This window comes from Aulonocara sp. 'chitande type north' Nkhata Bay, linkage group LG12, assembly GCF_057382095.1.
Source record: "Aulonocara sp. 'chitande type north' Nkhata Bay isolate Kocher_YH1m ecotype deep benthic linkage group LG12, A_spYH_male_GT1.1, whole genome shotgun sequence".
NCBI lineage: Eukaryota > Metazoa > Chordata > Actinopteri > Cichliformes > Cichlidae > Aulonocara > Aulonocara sp. 'chitande type north' Nkhata Bay.
In genome coordinates, this window is record NC_141355.1 from 16485643 (window position 1) to 16505948 (window position 20306).

A 20306-nucleotide genomic window follows, 5' to 3' on the forward strand; every position below is an offset into this window, starting at 1 on the left:
CTGCGCTTCAGACTGAGAATCACAGTCAGGATTCTTTCTTTTTTCACTTTGTGTTGATGCAGCAGTTGGACTCAGATACAGATTTAAGTCCAGAATAAACAACAACAACAACAAAACAAAAAAAAACAGATAATATCAGTAACAGCAGAGACCAAAATATGTTTTTCAGAATAAAAGACTTGGAGCCACCTCTGTCACTTTGACACTCAGATAAGAACAATCACATTTTTGACTGTTCGTGTACGTGACTGATGTGAGGCTGAGCATGTAGGAGTTGGGTATTTTGTACTGGCACACTGAGGTGTGAGAGGAGCTGGTCGGACTGGTTAGCAACGCAGCGAACAAGCTCCAATTGAAAAATGAAATTTGGTGGTCAGAGAAGGAATTCTCTCACCCACACATGGAGTCTGAACTTGTGTGCCAGACCAAAACACATCTTTCTTAACACTTGCAAGAACAACTACCTTTTTTTCAGACTTTTCTTTGAAGCAAAATGTGATTGTCTTAGCGGCGTTCCCATGCTTTTGTTCGGACACTGAGCCTAAATGGTGACCAAGCTGCTCTGCTGGTATTGATTTGAAGTTGAAATGGGTTGCAGAGGTCATTGTCTTCAATTAAGCCCCACCACACTAGTAAATCACACTAGAATTGACCTTTGACCTTCTTTAGCTTTTGTGCCTTTGCTTTGGCCCCTTTAACCAGCTACCACATCAGCATAACTCAAGACCCAAATTGTCTACATTTAAGTTTGATTTTTCACATTACAAAAGACAAAAAAAGCCATGTCTGATAAATAATTAATTATAATTTAATGTGCACAGTAATGTTTTTTTATATCATACACCTTGATATTTTTACAGTGTGGTTAAAAAGTAAGTATGAGTACAAAGCAAAGTCAAAGACCTGGATTTGAGCCAACTTCAAGCTAAAATGTAATTAAAGCAAACAAACTGTAGACGATTAAAACACTTTACAGCACGTCAGCACTGTCTGCTTACCTTTTATTGTTCCGGCCACACCCCCACCCCCACTTTTAAAAAGTCTACCTTTCTAGTTTGTTGGAAACCGTATACGTTAGAATGCGTGTCATATGATCACGCATTCTCTTCTCTGGCCTTTTTGTAACGATCACGGAAAATCTCCTTGTTCTTGGAAATTATACTCAAAAGTAAATTCAGAAAATTCACACTGCCTTTTAATTTTAGCGTCTACTTTAGGGGCGAAGGCTCTGTGATCTTAGTGTTTTATGGTATATAGAGTTTACTAAAGCATTTCGACAGCATTATGCAAGTCACACAAGGATTTAGAAGAGCTTTATTTTGAAATACGCATAACTGAAAACGACCCAGCTGTTCAAAATTGGAGTGCAGGAATAACTTAAGGTTACTTTCTGTGACATAAGTAACTGTGTAACAAGTCAGAGATATCGATTTTTTTACAGTAACTTTTTAAAGACTCTGCGTCAGTTCGACCTTTTAATGTTTTTTGTCGGGCCTTTTCCGATCATGCGAAACAGCTCAGCAGTTAAACGTATTGCAAACTAGTTTGAAATTTATTACAGCATGCATATGTGCTGAGAGAGTTTTATGCCTGTACGTGTGTCTCTGTGTGTGCCTGTGTAGCCTATAGCCTGCAGGAAGTGCATCAGATGTGGTGCGGCCCGAGGCGAAGGACAGAGAAAGCCCTGCGGTGTTTGCGCAGCAGCAATCGGATCTTATCGTCGTCAGAGTCGGGGTCTAGAGGCTTGTTGTACTCCTCGTCCTCCACCTCATTCTCCGAGGCCTCTCCGGCCGGCCCCGAGTGGTTGGTCTGTGTGGAGCTGGGCTCAGAGGCGCTCTTCTTCCTCCACTTGGTGCGCCGGTTCTGAAACCAAACCTGAAAACACACAACGCACGGGGGAGTTGTCATCTAACTCCTGTAGACCGGAGCCCTGCAGCTTATCGAGTATTCTTTTAACCATTGTGTTACGTGAAAAGGTATGGAAAAATAATCTGTGTCCCCATTTCTGCTTGAGGGTGAGTATGTGCTGGTATATGATCTGCAGATTTCTATCGCTGCACTTGAATTTACACACGACATGTATGCTTTTTTTATGTGGCAGCTTTCAAAACAAGTCAACACTACTGGGTATAAAAAACAAATATACCACAAGGAATATATATCAGTGGAACTGTCGAACACACACAAAAATAAAAATCTTATTTACACTCATCTCAAATGTAAGCAGATTCTGGCGACGTTACCTTGACTTGTGATTCAGTCATTCCCAGAGAATAAGCCAGTCTCGCTCTCTCTGGCCCTGCCAAATACTTTGTCTGCTCAAAAGTTTTCTCCAGAGCAAATATCTGATGTCCACTAAATGTCGGCCTGGTGTGTTTTTTCCTGCTGGACATCTCCCCAAGAGGACCACTGCCTGAAAAAAATAAAAAATAAAAACACATTACAGGAAACGGATGTATGACACAGGACTGAATTTCTGCCTGAAATGCCACAGCATTTTGGCTCATTGCTCAGGGAAAAAAATGACCACATATATATTTCCCTCATAGACTGCATGTATTTGTTGTTTATACACTGAACCGAAGTAAAATGTCTCCATTTGTGAATTAAATGAAACATAATTTTTCAATCATCTACATAATTGAATGAAATCTTTTGAATGAATATTTGACATGTTTATTAAATAAATTGTTTTTAAAAGATCTGTTTGTATTTTCCTTTAGTCTGCACAACCTCTAATAAACAACAGATTGTTACATTTTAATAAATGGATTTTCAAGGTTTTAATACAAAAAGAGAGAAAAAGTTTTAGTCATATCAAAAATCTAACCTCGAGTCTGAACTCAATAGATAACAAGTTTATAACAGATCTGATTCTGAAATTTGTGTATTTACTGGATAATGTTTCCATTTTTAAAGTGGAAGATCAGAGTGTGATGACAGTGCTGAGGAGCTGCTGCTGCTGCTGAGCCCGCTCTGCAGTATTTAGACTCACTGTTGGTGCACTGCTGCCTCCCTCCTCTCCACTCACAGCTGCTTTCTGCCCAGCAGTTTACACTGCGACTCTTCATCGGGCACTCAGCGCCGGGTTTGGAGAAGCCGCCCAGTGAGGAATTGTAGTCTCGATTGTAGTACATGGAAGTGCTGGTGACAGAGGGGCTGAACCCCCCCATGCTGGAGTATCCGGGCAGCAGGGTGGCGGTGCCCGAGGAGCCCACCCCGACCATGGAGCGGCTCAGGATGTCACTGATGCCATGAGGCGTCCCTGGCTGCAGCTGGCTGTTCAGGCCCGGGCTGAGCTTGTAGAAGGAGTTGGGCATTGAGTACTGGCACACTGGTGCCTTGATGTCTGAGGGGAACTGGTTGAGGCTGTTGTTAAACAGGAAAGACCCCTGGATGTTTGGATCCATGGGAAGTCTGGTAACTCTTCCTCTAGGTCTTATCAACACATCCAATGAGATCCAAGTAGAAAAAGATATTTGGTGGCCAAAGAACGAGCTCTCTCACCAGCAGATGAGGTCGGAGTTTGGTACCACACCCTCCGTCTCCAGATAGTCAAACAATTAGGAACACGAGCAGCAAAGTCTCTGATCTTTGTCAAAGTTGCCACCACATCCGAAAAATAAACTTCACTCGCACATTTGATTTCTTCTTATCCACAGCTTGGCATGTGATAGCTCCATATCTGAAGTCTCCTGCGAGTCCTCTGGACACGGATTTTAGTGTTCGCCGAAAGACATATGCCTCCCGCTGGCTCCCTCCTCAGAAATCATAAATAAGCAGTATCTGGAAATGGAGTGGCACCTTGATAAAGATAGGCCACATTAGAATGCAGCTTGGGATTGGCCTGGGTCTCGCAGCATTAATGCCATTCTATTGGCTCCTCGGTGAAAGCCAAGCCTTTTATTGGAAGGCAGCAGATTAATAGCGTTTTGAACAGGTGGAGTGGGAACAAGTTGATTTTTTGATGGCCTGCCATGTGTGAGTGCAGCTGGAGTGAAGAGGAGGAGTGGAGGAAGGGTTCCCCTGTTTCCTAGTTTGATAGCAGAACAGTCCAGTTTTGTATATAGAAAATGTTAAATGTTTGTTGTATATTATATAATTATAAAATGAAAAACTAAACATAAAGACTTGGTTTACAGATAGACATTCTTAAATCTGTGATGTGTGAGGATTTGGTCTATCATTATTTATTTTCCTCTTTCCTATTCCTATTTATAAATCTATTTACCTCCACCGAGGCATTATCAGAAAGGTGATCAATCTAAGCACCACCCTTAGTCAAATATATACTCACTGGCCACTTCATTAAGTACACCTCTACAACTGCTGGTTAATACAAATATCTAACAGCCAGTTACCAGGCAGCAACTCAGTGAACTGAAGCATGTAGATGCGAGTAAGACAATCTGTTCAAAGCAAGTATTGAAATGGAGAAGAAAGATGATTTACATGAGTTTTAAGGCTTTTGAGGCTGGTTCTGAGGGAGTCTCTTCCTGTTAAAATGCCATTTTCCTTCCCACAGTCACCAAGTGCTTGCTCATAAGTAGGTTGTTTTATTGTTGGGGTTTTCTCTGTATTATCGTGAGGTCTTTATAAAGCACCTAGAGGCAACTGTTTTTGTGATTTGGTGCCATAGAAATGAAACGGGATTGAACTGAATTGCCATTATAAGATTCTGCTGAGACATTTGGTCAGAATTTGGCATGAAAACAAAATGAAACCATGGATCCATCCTGGCTTCTTGTTGTTGGTAGGATATTTTCTTGGTTTTGAACCCCTTAGTGCCAAGTGACATGATTTAAACTCCACAGCCTACCTGAGTGTTGTTATTCACAACATTTGTTCCTTTATAACCACAGTACACACATGTTCTGGTGGGTGTCACAGAGCTCAAATAATCTCAAACTGGTTTCTTGAACATGAAAATGAGTTCACTGTACTCACTTGGCCCCCGTAGTCACCAGATTTCATTTTAATAGAACACCTTTGACATGTGGTGGAACAGGAGCTTTGCATCAAGGATGCACAGAAACGATGTTGCTGCAGATTTGACAGTGTGGGCCAAAATCTCTGAAGAACATTTTTAGCACCTTGTTGAATTAGGACACTGAGAATTAAGGGAGGAAAAAAAATGCAGTAAAGTTGCTCCTGTGGCCCAGCATCTTACAGAGTTTTACTTTAATTTGTCGCACATCTATATCTTTAATCTCTTTAAACAAAATGTGTCTTACACAGAGTTGTCAGGCAAAGGACATTGGTTAAATTAAATGCCATATTCACTGGCAAAATCTCATTTCTTATTTTATTTATCAGTGTAATAATGTGTCATGTAATCCACTCTGTTTTTGCACATTAACAAACTATTGAGGAGGACAGGCAACTGTGTCATTTAACTATGTGGCATAAAAAAAACCCCATCAGATTTTATAATCATGCAAATGAATTGTTGTGATTTATATTAGAGTTATTCTGTGGACTTGTTTCTGGGAAACAGCAGCAGCACAGTGGCTGCTTTGAAAAGAGTTAATGACTCAGGCAGACCTTGGTTTCTGTGTTGCAATAGCTTTAGCACAATTTCCTCACCCATTATCATGTAGGTTAAACATGTCCTGTGGGAGGACTATTTCCGGCCTCATATCTGGACTTTTCTTTTTCGTGTTTCTTGGAATTTCTTTAACTATTTGATTACAGTTTAATAATAAACCTTTATGTAAACTTACAGATATCAGGTTATGACTTTTATTATTTGTATTTTTTTGTTTTTTAAATAAAGTACTCAATGCTTTAAGTGCATGACATATAGAAAGTATTGCATTCTTAACCCAATAGGCGCAAAATACAAGTTGAATGACATAATTAGTGCACACAACACGCTCTTCTCATTTCACAATCAGTTTTACACGTTGGAACACATCGCTGCTTTTACGTACAGTCTATCAGTGACGAAATGTTGGGATTTTCTTGGGAAAAGGGGAAGAGCTGGTAAATTTCCGAACGTCATGATCTCACAGCTGTTACAAGCTATAATTTCGTCCTGTCACGGGACCTGAGCAGCCAATCATAGCGCCTGTAGAGGGCGACACATCCGCTTTAGAGATTAATCACAACCAGCCAGAGATGTGTAATGAAGCGTCATGTGCTTTCATTGCAGGCATGTCTAGATTCTCCTTTAAGTTCACACTCACAGTCATTCCGGAAATAATATGTTTGATATGGTGAAAAATTTCCATGATGCAAATCTTAAAACAAGATAATATAATTGGTATTTAATGTGTTTAATGGGAAGGAGGCTGCACTGCATTTCTGATAGAAACAGCAGTGAGTGCAGCATGTTAAGTGAAGAAAACGATACTGAAAAATCTTTTTGAGACAGTGATACAGGACCAAACACATTCTTATTCGCCATGAACATTGTCTTTTGTCCTAAGCCACAAAATAATTACAGATAATGAAAATGAAACTAGTTGCACGTGAGCAGAATTCACACAAATCATAATGTGTCTGTGTGCTTTTTTGTTTGAACTTTTACTCCAAAGGTCAGTACCTAAAAGAAACCACGAGACAAACAGTAATCTATGGGGGAAAAAAACCAAAAAACTACCCTGGTCTTTTTTTTTTTCGGGGGGGATTTTAGGTGAATTTCCAAAGTATGGCTCCTCCCTCACTCCCGTCCGTCCCACTTCTTTAACTTGTCATGCTGGAATTGTTTCTGTTTCCAAACCACATGTGCTCCAGACCAACACACAGACGCGATCACATCTTCTATTCAGACGCATATGAGAAATATTACTTATCTCTTCAGGATGGTGAAGGAGAGCAACAACACGAACTCCGGTAAGTCCTTATAGAGAATTTGATGCATAAAAAGCAACAAGAAAAAGTTGTAATTGATTTTACTAAATGAAAGAGCAATGCAAATTCAATTTCACATGTTAGTAGCATTTTTTTTTCTTTTTGTGTGTAAAAGATATTTTCTAAACTGTTGATTAAGAAATGTTTTATGGCTGTGGCACCACTGCAGATAAGAGAGGGAGAACAGAAAGTTTATATTTTACAGGAAATGGTCTGCTTGTTACTGATGAAGGTATACACAATAACTGTGTGAGTCACACCTGCAAGATAAATCTTTGAAACTGGAGACGAAGCTGACTGCAACTCACCGTTGACAGATAGATGAGGCAACTTGTAGAGTTCGCTTTAAGCTTAAGGTTACTAAGCGTGGATGAAACTTCATGTACTAGTCAAAAGTGAACACTCTTGAACTACTATATTAGTTACGTTAACATGATTTAAAGTATAATTACTAATACATAGATCAAATATTAACAAATAAAATTTCACAAGAATGTTTTGTTAAAGTAAATGATCACACTCACACAGCTTGAATCTGACTGATGATAGATCATAGAACCTGTTAATTAACCATTAAATGCAAGTATATTGTTACAGTAGTGATTTTCATTTACTAAACCATGTTCTGCCTGTAAAATAATTTGTTGTGTTTGTGTTTTTATTCTTTGTAGTTCTCCAGTCAGAGGTGTCACACAGATGCAGTCTGCTCTGTCTCGGTCCTCTGAACTTCCACCGTCAGGCTGTGGGAGAAAAGATCTGCCTGAGTCATGGCGGTCGACTCGCAGAGAAGACTGAGGCCACGTTCAAGAATGGGCTGGTGTTCAGCAGCCGTCCAGTGAGAGTCCAGGAGAGGATTCGTCTGAGAGTGCAGAGGGATTCGATCATCTGGGATGGAGCTCTGCGTGTGGGCTTTACCAACGTGCCACCCTCAGCCAGATCTCTACCTTTGCCCTGCATGGCCATTCCTAACCTCACTGACAAGCCTGGACACTGGGCTGTTCCACTGGATGAATCTGTTTGTGAAGCAGGTTCAGAGCTGGAGTTTTGGGTTTCTCGTGGTGGCAGCATATACGTAGCTGTCAACAACAGGCCGTGTAAGAAGCTAACAGGAGTGAACCTCAGCCAGCCGCTGTGGGCCATGATAGACATCTACGGGCAGACGTGCTCCATTTTGCTCCTAGGCAAGTTCACTAGAACCACAGTTATATTTGCCTTACAGCAGCTTTTCTTGGTGTCCAAAGGCACAGCATGCTCTGACAGTGATAAATGTCTGAATGCCTATTAAAACATTTTTTTCTCTTTGCTGCAGGTTCAGAGAAACGTGAGCTGTTTTGCACTAGAAGATCGTGTCCTCCACCTGAATCTCTCACTTCACTTGCTGGTTCAGTTTCTGATGTTTCAGACTTCACTGATGATGACTGCATCTCCTGTCTTGACACAGAAGTCCCAACAGGTAAAAAGAGTTCCTTTAAACATTGCTGATTTCAGTTGCACATTTCACACAGAGTGTGGTCTCATTTCCTGATGTCACATTTTTCTAATTCAGGATCTCTCTCTTCTGCTCACAGATATAACCTGTGCGGTGTGCATGGTGAAAGAGGCCAGAATCACACTGCCGTGTGGCCACCGGTGTTTATGTAGACACTGCAACTCCAGAGTTTTTCAGGAGTTTGGCACCTGCCCGCTGTGTCGACACAAGATCAGAGCTCCATCGGCAGAGGAGCTGGTCTGAGCTCCGAGACAGAAGCCAGAAATCACCAAAGAGAAGTTACAGAGTGACTGTAACAGTGAAAATACTGCACTAAATGCAAAATATGCTGCTATTTCTATATTATTTATAATGATAACTTTGTCTGTACAGCGTACTTTTCTACCTCGATGTAAATCTTAAAGCAGTGTTGTATTTTTGTCTAAAAATTGTAATGTGTTGATGGTAAAAAAGATAAACTCTGTTATGTTTTAAGGGTTAAAAATAACCTCAAAAACAATATTTTTCAATGAAGCGTGTTTTGGAAAAGAAGCATCTGTCTACAGCTCATGTCTCTACAGTCAGGAATGAGCGGACGTGAAAATAAATGTTGGTTTTCAGATAAGAGCAGACTGTGTGGCTGATAATAGAAAAACTACACTCCCAAATCACTGATCAGGTCATGTTGTGGCCACCAAACATAACCATAGCGATCTTAATTTAACACAAACACATTTTTTACCTTTTAATTAACAAACATGTGTTTATATAATTCTTTAAATGTGAAAGTAAATGAACCTAGTTCCATCATTACTTGATTTTTACATATTTCAATATTTATAAAATGTTTCATCAAACTAAAAATAAATAATCAGAGTGAATTATTACATAAAAGTGGTCAAAATAAACTGAAACAGCAAATATTTGTTTGCACTTTGTCCTTGAAGGCTAAAATTAACACAATCAGACATGTTTGTGCTGCCTTTGAGTTTGTGTTCAGTACTTAAAGTTGGTGTTTATGAGTAAAAACTAACAATATTAAATCAATCTGTGAACAGAAAACGTAACAACAGTAAGACCTTTGGTGTGAGCAGAAATGGGCAGTAACGCATTTAAGGTAACGTGCTTTCAAGTAATGAGTAAAGCAAGGGATTACTATTGCAAAAAAAGTAATTAGATTACTGTTACTTTCCTGTAAGCACGCTGCGTTACTAAACCGTGATTTTGTTCGCGGGAGTGTCTCGTGACAATGACGTACGAGCGTGCGACGCCCGTGGCAACAACAGATGTGTGTTGATCAGCAATGGATAATATGAAGTGTGGGAGACAGTACGGCCATCCAGCGTTTAAAGCGTGGACGTACTGACCTTACTTTGAGTTTGATTCCGTAAAAAGTGACAAAAACATTAGCTTCCACTGTACACACTGAACAGGAATGTGAAATTCACAGAGAAACCCCGGCATCCCCCCACTGACATGACCGCTGCAGCACCAGGCAAACCTCCGCCTGCTCCACTCCTGCTAAACAGGTGAAAATAGACTCAAGAGTGACAGGACTTAGTGCCACTGAATCTTTGATTCTATTTATTTATTGCTGTGTTTTACTTGCATCTATTTGAAAGAGTGAATATAAACACAAAAAAATAATTTTATTTTATATGCTGGAATATGCAGAAAGTAGGTTAAAAAAATGTCTCCAAGTCAAAGACTTGCATGTATAATTTTTGCTTAATGCAATATGCATAAAGTTAAAAGATTAAAACTAATAAAACAATTTTTAAAAGAGACTTTTTCACTTGATTCAATTTTATATGATGGATTTTGCAGAATAAATAGAATTGGGATAAAATGTCTATTGCTTTATTAGATATTCAAGTTGTGTATCATGTTTTTAAAAAGTAACTAAGTAATAAAGTAAATAATTACTTTTGAAAAAAAGTAACCAGTAAAGTAACAGGATTACTTTCAGTAGTCACTAATTAGTAACTAATTACTATTTTCAAGTAACTTGACCAACACTGGTCTTTAGGTTTCCTGATGTCTTCATTTAGCTGATATTGGCGCTCCAACACACCCAACTGTGAACACAAGTTAAAATTTAGATGACCATAAATGTTGGTATGTCCACTGTAACAAAGAGCTCAAAAAAGCCCCAAATTCAGGACTCCGAACTCTTGGAAAAATTCCAAATTCAAAAACTTTAAATCCAGACGATGGTCGTTTCAATCATTTTGTGGATTCAAACCATTCAGGAGGAGCAGAGGATGCCTGAAATCCAAAAAACTGGCAAAAGATCTACAACATGTATAAAATAGAAGAAAAGTTCAAACTTGAATTCAAAAGGGGAATAAAAGAAAATTAGAACGACAGCAGCAATACGTCACTACTGAAAGAACAACACAGGAAATAGGAGAAGCCACAGAGGTGGTACAGATGATTAAATAATTAAAATAATTTTCTCAAACCAAGGTGGAGAATCTGACGAAACTAACAAGGGTGCAAAGAACATTGGAATAAAAAAATAAAAGAGGAAATGACTAATAATCAAATCACCAAATTATGTTATTGTTCACATCAGGTAATTTTCCAAACTTTGGTGCCTCCCTCTGTCCCTCCCCATTCCCTTTACTGGTGATGCTGGGCGTGTGTTCATACTTCACGTACTTCATCATTCAAAGGTAGTTAACACTCATGACTTGATGACTCTCAACCTCATCATCCATCAGGACTCGCATGACAAGATTTATTTGCACCTTCAAGATGGCAAGAGAAAGTAAGAACAAGAACGCTGGTAAGTCTTTACAGAGAATTTTATATCTCAGTTTGATAAAGGAATCATTATCAAGATGATGTTTGGTTGCAAAAATCAACTTACAGCAGCTCATTTCATTCTTTTACAGAAACATAATATAGAAACAAGACAATGCAAAAGTAAACATTGAAAAACAGCAAAGTGCCATAAAGCAAGTGATTAGCAAATGAGTTCAAAGACAGAGTGCTAATAATGAGCTGCACACTGAAGTTTCTTATAAAAAGAAACTAGAAGCTTTGTTTCTTTGGAAATTAAAATCTTTCCAATGATGATAAAACACAGAAAACAAATCAACACAGGCCATCTAGTGGACTGAGACGGCAACACAGACTTCACCAAACAAACACTGCAATCTCCAGCACTGAATTTCTCAGCTTGGATGAAGTCCAGACCAAACAAGCTTCTTTGTGAAACCACAGCAGTTTTCTGTTTACATGTTTATCTATTTCTAGACTATTAAGAGGAAACTTTGGCTTTAAATGTATTATTAAATATGAAGCAATAACTTTGATATGTAGCTTCTTTTAATTAAGTAAATGTGATATGTCACCTACCTGAAAAATGTGCAGTTAAAAAATCTTGAATAAATCTTAGGACACAGACATGGTTTCATATGTTTCCATTTTCTATCTTTGTAGTTCTTCAGTCAGAGGTGTCACACAGATGCAGCTCACGCTGTCTTGGTCCTCTGACCTTCCACAATCAGGCTGTGGGAGAAAAGGTCCGCTTGAGTCATGGAGGTCGACTCGCAGAGAAGACTGAGAACACCTTCAAGAATGGGCTGGTGTTCAGCAACCGTCCAGTGAAGATCCAGGAGAAGATTCATCTGAGAGTGCAGAGGGATTCGACCAACTGGGATGGAGCTCTGCGTGTGGGCTTTACCACTGTGCCACCCTCAAGCAGATCTCTACCCCTGCCCTGCATGGCCATCCCCAACCTCACTGACAAGCCTGGACACTGGGCTGTGCCTGTAAATGAATCCTACTGCCAAGCAGGTTCAGAGCTGAAGTTTTGGGTTTCTCATGGTGGCAGCATATACGTAGCTGTCAGCAACAGGCGGTATAAGTGGCTGACAGGAGTGGACCTCAGCCAGCCTCTGTGGGCCATGATAGACGTCTACGGCCAGACGCGCTCCATTTTACTCCTAGGCAAGTTCAACTACAGTTATATTTGCCTTACAGCAGGTTTTTCCTGTTCTGTGAAGGCACAGCAATTCCCATGTTCTGACAGCGATAAATGTTGTCTGAATGACTTTTAAAATATTATTTTCTCTGTGCTGCAGGCTCAGAGAAAAAAGATCTATTTTGTACCAAAAGATCCTGTCCTGCACCTGAACCCCTCACCTCACCTGATGCTTACAGCCACTTTGGTTCAGTTTCGGACTTCAGTTGTGATGACTGCATCTCCTGTCTTGACATGAAAATGCCAGGAGGTGAAAACAGTCCCTTCAAAAGTCGCTATCTGATTTCAGTTGCACATTTCACACAGAGTGTGGTCTCATTTCCTGATGTCACATTTTTCTAATTCAGGATCTCTCTCTTCTGCTCACAGATATAACCTGTGTGGTGTGCATGGTGAAGGAGGCCAGAATCACACTGCCGTGTGGCCACCGGTGTTTATGTAAACACTGCAACTCCAGAGTTTTTCAGGAGTTTGGCACCTGCCCGCTGTGTCGACACAAGATCAGAGCTTCATCAGCTCTGATCTTGTGAGTAGTGGTGTGTTTCAAGTCTGGTCTGAGCTCCTAGACAGAAGCCAGAAATCACCAAAGAGAAGTTACAGAGTGACTGTTACAGTGAAAATACTGCACTAAATGCAAAATCTGCTGCTATTTCTATATTATTTATAATGATAACTTTGTCTGTACAGTGCACTTTTCTACCTCGATGCAAATCTTAAAGCAGTGTTGTATTTTTGTATGTCTGAAAATTGTAATGTGTTGATGGTAAAAAACATAAACTCTATTATGTTTTAAGGGTACATGCTGTAACAAAACCCTCAAAAACAATTTTTTTCAGTGAAGTGTGTTTAGGAAAAGAAGCATCTGTCTACAGCTCATATCTCTACAGTCAGGAATGAGCGGAAGTAAAAAGAAATGTTGGTTTTCAGATAAGAGCAGACTGTGTGGCTGATTGTAAGAACAGAAATGTGCTACAATGTGTTCATTTCCAAACGTGCATTTGTGTTTGCACGTAGGAAGAATAATGATGCAAATATGCATAAAAAAATTACACTCTCAAATCACTGATCAGGTCATGTTGTTGTCACCAAACATTACCCTTTATCCTTTAACATTTTTACCCTTTAATCCACAAATATACGTTTATATGAAATCCACTTGTCCACTCCGGTGCTATGTGCGCTGGTGTGTTGACCTCCTAACTATAATAAGAACTTTATACAAGACTTTTCTGAATTCTTGGCTGGTGTTCTACCAAAATATGACAGTGTTTTAATCATACGAGATTTTAATATTCATATTTGCTGTTTAGATACCCCACTGACCAATGATTTTTTTAAACCTTATAGACTCCTTTAATCTTGTCCAGTCAGTCAAAGGCCCAACTCACGAACGCGGTCATACCCTGGTTCTCGTACTCTCTTACGGCCTATCAGTCACTGACACTGAAATCTGTAATATACATTTTTCGGACCACATGCCTGTCCTATTTGAGTTTCCCTTTTCAGGTCAGCCTGGTAGATCTGTTGTGCCCAAGCTCCGATCTTGCACGATTAATTCAAATACAGCAGATCGCTTTGCCCATTCCTACAAAAATCTAAATCCGGCATCACCTACTGACAGTACCACTCATTCGACCACTGATAGTCTGCTTTCCTTGTTCAGCTCAGCTTGTCTGGAAATACTGGATTCCATTGCTCCTTGTACCACTAGGTATCTAAAACCTAAAACCCAACCGTGGTTAAATAATGACACCAGGGAATGCAGACGGGCATGTAGAAAAGCGGAAAGAAAATGGAAAAAATACCATCTCCAAGTGTCGTTTGAGGCACTTAGAGAATCCCTGTCAAGTTGCCAGAAAGTTGTAAGAGCAGCTAAAATAAAATACTTTTCCAAGATCGTGTCCAACAACTGTCATAAACCTCGGATTTAATTTGGTATTATAAACTCAGTTCTTAATCCTCCCACTGCTGATCCTCATATAGCAGTGAACATAAGTTGGAATCTAATGAAATTCTTCATTAATAAAATTGTAGATATTAGATCCCACATTATTCCTCCCATTTCTGACCCAGGTGTTTATACTCCAACCTTGGCTGTTTTTGATCACTTCGAGCCAGTATCCCTTTCATTACTTAATGAAGTTGTCAGAAACTTGAGACCTTCAAAATGTACCCTGGATATCATTCCACCTAGGTTACTGAAAGATGTTTTTTGACACTGCTGGTACATGTCTTAACAGTTAAGCCCTTTCTCTGTTTCAGAGATTTTGAGAAAGCGATCCATGCCTTCATCTTATCTCGCCTCGACTTCTGTAATAGTATCTACTCTGGTTCACCTCTTCATCAATCGGTCGACTGCAGCTAGTTCAAAACGCTGCAGCACGGCTCCTAACTGGCACACGCAAGCGAGATCATATATCTCCTATACTTCCATCACTACACTGGCTGCCAGTCAGCTTTCGAACTGACTTTAAGATCTTAACACTTGTTTTTAAGTCGTTGCATGGACTAGCCCCTACACATCTTGCTGATCTCCTAACCTGGTATTCTCCCCCAAGATCCTTGAAGTCTGCAGACCAAATGCTTTTTGTTATCCCTAGGTCCAAATTAAAACATAGAGGAGACTGGGCATTTGCTGTGACTGCCCCCAAACTTTGGAATACATTGCCTTTGCATATCAGATCCTCCCCAACACTGGATACTTTTAAAAGTCGTCTAAAGACCCATTTTTAATCTCTGGCTTTTGGTTCTTCATGAGTTTGTTACTATTATTCTTTTTTTATGATTTTATTCTCTTTTTAAGGATGTTATTCTCTTCTAAAACACTATTCAGTTTTTTTATGTTTATTGCCTTGTCCATTTTATTGTACAGTACTTTGGTCAACACCTGTTGTTTTAAAAGTGCTATATAAATAAACTTGAACTCGAACTTGAACTATATAATTATTTAAATGTGAATGTTTGGATTTGGATCGAAGTCATCAGAAATGTCGATATGCCCACTTGGAAAAAGGATCCATAAAAGCCCCACATTCAGGACTCCAAACTCTCGGAAAATTCAAAACCTTTAAATCCAGGCGATGGTCCGTTTAGTCATTTTGTGGAATCAAACCATTCAGGAGGAGCAGATGAAGCCTGAAAACCAAAAAACAGGCAAAAAATCTAAAACATGGAGAGAGTGAAAAAATAAGGTTGAGGAAAGAAATGAGACTAGAGGGATAAAACAAACATGCTCAAACTTGAAATCAAAAGAAAAAACATGGAAAGGACAACATGGCAAATGGGGGAAACCACTGAGGTGGTACAGGTGAGAGAACAGCAAAACATGAGAACTTAGTGCAACAAGCAACTCCTCTTGAAAGGCCAGGGCTGTAGTCATAGGGGCGTTGTTAAAACCCCCAAAAAGTGTGTTGTACAGCTCACTCCATACCCTCTCATGTAATATATTGTTCTTGGTATGGTTTGTAAAAGGAAAGAAATAGACGACTGTTAAAACTCTGATTAAGTGACACAAAAACAAGACAATCCAAACATAAGCATTAAAAAGCTGCAAAGTGCCGTAAAGCAATTAGAGTTCAAAGAAAGAGTGCTAATAATGAGCTGCACACTGAAGTGTTAAATGATGGCGATAAGAAAAAGAAACTACAAACTTTATGGTTCTGTGGAAATAAAAATCTTGTCACTGACGATAAAACACTGACAAGGTACCTGCGTGTGGGTGTGTCACATCAGCAAAACAAATCAAGACAAGCCATCTAGTGACTAAAACTGCAACTCAGACTTTACCAAAGAAACGCTGCAGTTTCCAGCATTGACTTTAATTTCTCATCTTGGATGAAGTCCAGATCTTCACATTCTTCTCTAAAGTGAAAGCACAAGAGTTTGCTAGTTTCATTATGACTTATTACATGTTTAACTACTGTATATCTACACTGCTAAGAGGTAACTTTGGATATATTTTCCACAATTTACATTTATTAAATAAATATGAAGAAAAGATTTTGAATACGTAGTTTGTTTTATTCAGCTAAAGCCATATGAAGTATATCACCAACTCAACAACAAACTTGTATTATTATTATAAAACATTAAATGTAACTATAAAAAATAGAAGAAATGTTTCAATTTTCGTGTTTTAGATTTTTTCTATTGCATTTGCTATTGTGATGAGTGATTGCAAGATTAGACTCATGTGACATTTCAAACTGGAAGAGCCATAGAGATGTTACATGTACACACTGAATGGCAATCAGCTGATTAAAACAACAACAAACTACTGGAGGGAAATGCACAAAGAGAAGATACTAAACTAACAAGGGTGGAAAGGAAACTGGGAATCCACAATAAAAGCCCAGATCACCAAGTTCTGTTATTGTACACTTCAGGTAAATTTCCAAACTTTGGTGCCTCCCTCTGTCCCTCCCCTTTGTCTGGGTGTGTTTCTGTTTTCAAACCTCACGTACTCCATGATTAAAAGGTAGTCAACACACCTGACTTGAGGACACTCGACCTCATCATGCATCAAGACTTGTATGACAAGTTTTTTCTACATCTCCAAGATGGCAAGAGAAAATAAAAACAAGAACTCTGGTAAGTCTTTAGAGAGAACTATATTTCTCAGTTTGATAAACAAATCATTATCAAGCTGATACTTAGTTGCATAAATTAACACATAACAGCTGTTTATGTACTTTTATTGTAATACACAGTAAGGGGGTGCAAAATGCTGCAGCTCAAAAGATTTTGCAAATTTCCCCAAATCTAGCATGTGCTCCAGTGCAGCACCAGTTTTGTCATTTAAGAAGTAGTATCCCTGTTAAGACAACACAATACAAAGCAAAGTGCCAAATAATGAACTAAGTTTACCACTCAGACAACTTGTACCAAACAAATGCAACTTTGTGCAACGACTTTAGCTCGTCAGCTTGAAAGACGTCCAGATTTCCGCATGCTTTGCAAAAACAAGAGTGCGGGAGTTTGCTAGTTTTATTCTGACTTATTTATATGTCTGCTTTTGTACTGTTAAAATGAAAATGAAATTTTGGCTACAGTTTGCACAATTTAACTTTAATATGAAGTATTAAAAACAGCTTGACATATGTAGCTTCTTTAATCCAATTAATATGGCAATTCACCTATTAACACAGCATTATTTTTTATTTTTATTAGTATTATTATCATTATTATTATTTTATAAGAATGAAAATTATAAAAATTTGCGACATGACCAATTGACCTTTAAACTGAAAAAATCTTTGTTGAACTTTTTAAAATTTTAAACCTCATTTCAATTCAAGTCTGTCCTGTATCTAGCAAGTGAAAATAAAAATAAAATAAAATAAAATAAAATAAAATAAACAATAAAAGGTGAATCAAATAGACCATTACGGCAAGGCTGTGATGGTCAATTTGGTAAAGTAAATCCGTTGGGCATCTTTCCTCGCCTTAAGAAAATAATTCTGATGGCAAAAGAACCAAACGGGACAGGCAAAAAAAAAACCCCAACCTAATTTCAGTTAAAAAAAATAGTTTTGAGGTTCCTACACATCACAAATGTAAGGGACACTTATTGTTATTGTGATTGTTGCTATTAAGTAATTCTCTGGAAATAACATGATTTGACATCAACATTCATAACTGTGTGTTTTTATTCTTTGTAGTTCTTCAGTCAGAGGTGTCACACAGATGCAGTCTGCTTTGTCTTGGTCGTCTGAACTTCCACCGTCAGGCTGTGGGAGAAAAGGTCCGCTTGAGTCATGGAGGTCGACTCGCAGAGAAGACTGATAACACCTTCAAGAATGGGCTGGTGTTCAGCAACCGTCCAGTGAGAGTCCAGGAGAGGATTCGTCTGAGAGTGGAGAGGGATTCGATCAACTGGCAGGGAGCTCTGCGTGTGGGCTTTACCACTGTGCCACCCTCAAGCAGATCTCTGCCCCTGCCCTGCTTGGCCATCCCCAACCTCACTGACAAACCTGGACACTGGGCTGTGCCTGTAAATGAATCCTACTGCCAAGCAGGTTCAGAGCTGGAGTTTTGGGTTTCTCATGGTGGCAGCATATACGTAGCTGTCAGCAACAGGCAGCACAAGTGGCTGACAGGAGTGGACCTCAGCCAGCCTCTGTGGGCCATGATAGACATTTACGGGAAGACGCGCTCCATTTTACTCCAAGGCAAGTTCACTAGAACCACAGTTTTATCTGCCTTACAGCAGGTTTTTCCTGTTCTGTGAAGGCAGAGCATTTCATATGCACTGACAGCAATAAACAATGACTAACTGTTGAAATATGCTTTTGTCTTTGCTGCAGGCTCCAAAAAAACAAAGCTCCTTTGCACTAGAAGATCCTGTCCTGCACCCGAACCGCTCATCTCACCTGATTCTTACAGTCACTTTGGTTCAGTTCCTGATGTTTCAGACTTCAGACCTGATGACTGCATGTCCTGTCTTGACATGGAAATCCCAGCAGGTAAAAACAGTCCCTCCAAACATTAATGTCTGATTTCCGTTGCACATTTCTGACCACAGAGTGTGATCAGTGAAATCAGTTGTAATAGTGTGGTCTCACATATGCCTGATGTCGCATTTGTAATTAGAGTCTCTCTCTTCTGGTTATAGATAACATCTGTGTGGTGTGCATGGTGAAGGAGGCCAGAATCACACTGCCTTGTGGCCACCGGTGTTTATGTAAACACTGTGACTCCAGAGTCTGTCAAGAGTTTGGCACCTGCCCGCTGTGTCGACACAAGATCAGAGCTCCATCAGTAAAGGAGAGGCGGTTTATAGACGTCTAAGCTCTGACACACCAGCCAAGAATCACCAAATATAAACTACCGACACACAGTGAATGGCACTTATTATGACGCTTTGTCATGTTTGGCTTTTCTGTTTTGTTAAACATGTAAAAATTTCAGAGTGATGAAATGTCCTCAAATTCATGTAAAGATGTCAAACTGGACTATTTTTATGTAAATATTGCAATTAAGTCAGTATGTGACGAGACAAAATATTGCACTAAGTGCAAAATATGTATGTATGTGAATATGTAAAATAGCATTATAACAAAAAATTTCTGTACAGTATATTTTATAGGTTGGTGTAAATCTTAAAGAGATGTTTGATTTTCATAAACTCGTTTTGTCTTAAAATTGTTATAGTGTTTGTGCTTAGACAATGGAAAGAAAACATAAATAACCTTGTTTCAATCATCATATTTTCTTCTCTAATGTGTTTTTAAGGATGTTGCTATAAGAAATAAATCAATAGCAGTGCATATTAAATAGAACATGTTGGGGGATAAAGAAATACACACGTGTGAACAGCGGTTAAACATACCTTAAAGATTAACAAGAGAACCAAATTGCAGTCATGACTGAACTGAACTATAAATAAATGGAGGGCATCATATAAGAAGAGACAGAGTAGCTTGAAAACAAAAGCTTGCTTGGAACACAAGAGCATTTTCAAACACTTAGTTGTGTCAAGACATCGCAGGAATAATGATGCTAAAGCAAAAAACGAAACTTTCAATCCAGCGATCAGGTCATGTTGTGGTTAGCAAAGATTACAAACAATCTCGCATTTTGTTTTTCAATAATTAATTGTACAATAAAGCATGCAATAAGAAATTCATTAATTCAAAACAATTATTTTTTATTTTCATGAATAAATTACGTGTTGCGTGGAGATCAGGGGCAGTACCTGTGGACTGGCAGACCGGGGTGGTGGTCCCCATCTTTAAGAAAGGGGACCGGAGGGTGTGTTCCAACTACAGGGGGATCACACTCCTCAGCCTCCCTGGGAAAGTCTATGCCAGGGTGCTGGAAAGGAGAGTTCGTCCGTTAGTCGAACCTCTGATACAGGAGGAACAATGCGGTTTTCGTCCTGGTCGCGGAACACTGGACCAGCTCTTTATCCTCTCCAGGATACTTGAGGGTGCATGGGAGTTTGCCCAACCAGTCTACATGTGTTTTGTGGACTTGGAGAAGGCATTC

The 20306-nt window shown here is 39.3% G+C and overlaps 4 protein-coding genes across 4 annotated transcripts; 3 read left to right on the forward strand and 1 right to left on the reverse strand.

The window, feature by feature from the left end:
• Nucleotides 1-742: 742 nt before the first annotated feature.
• Nucleotides 743-3733, reverse strand: nkx6-3 (NK6 homeobox 3). The gene is made up of 3 exons (XM_086312870.1): nucleotides 2996-3733; nucleotides 2244-2413; nucleotides 743-1875 (listed from the first exon to the last, which is right to left on the reverse strand). The coding sequence occupies exons 1-3, from the start codon at nucleotides 3408-3410 to the stop codon at nucleotides 1645-1647; spliced, it is 816 nt and encodes a 271-aa protein (XP_086168996.1). The 5' UTR covers nucleotides 3411-3733; the 3' UTR covers nucleotides 743-1644.
• A 3005-nt stretch (nucleotides 3734-6738) lies between these two features.
• On the forward strand, nucleotides 6739-9048 carry LOC147317162 (E3 ubiquitin-protein ligase NEURL3-like). Its single transcript, XM_086312871.1, has 4 exons — nucleotides 6739-6837; nucleotides 7527-8036; nucleotides 8165-8308; nucleotides 8424-9048. The coding sequence occupies exons 1-4, from the start codon at nucleotides 6780-6782 to the stop codon at nucleotides 8585-8587; spliced, it is 876 nt and encodes a 291-aa protein (XP_086168997.1). The 5' UTR covers nucleotides 6739-6779; the 3' UTR covers nucleotides 8588-9048.
• A 1970-nt stretch (nucleotides 9049-11018) lies between these two features.
• LOC147317163 (E3 ubiquitin-protein ligase NEURL3-like) lies at nucleotides 11019-13282 on the forward strand. The gene is made up of 4 exons (XM_086312872.1): nucleotides 11019-11114; nucleotides 11774-12283; nucleotides 12418-12567; nucleotides 12687-13282. Exons 1-4 carry the CDS (start codon nucleotides 11057-11059, stop codon nucleotides 12845-12847), a joined length of 879 nt encoding a protein of 292 aa, XP_086168998.1. The 5' UTR covers nucleotides 11019-11056; the 3' UTR covers nucleotides 12848-13282.
• A 3524-nt stretch (nucleotides 13283-16806) lies between these two features.
• Nucleotides 16807-19851, forward strand: LOC147317164 (E3 ubiquitin-protein ligase NEURL3-like). Its single transcript, XM_086312873.1, has 4 exons — nucleotides 16807-16907; nucleotides 17978-18487; nucleotides 18623-18781; nucleotides 18931-19851. Exons 1-4 carry the CDS (start codon nucleotides 16850-16852, stop codon nucleotides 19104-19106), a joined length of 903 nt encoding a protein of 300 aa, XP_086168999.1. The 5' UTR covers nucleotides 16807-16849; the 3' UTR covers nucleotides 19107-19851.
• Nucleotides 19852-20306: the final 455 nt, after the last annotated feature.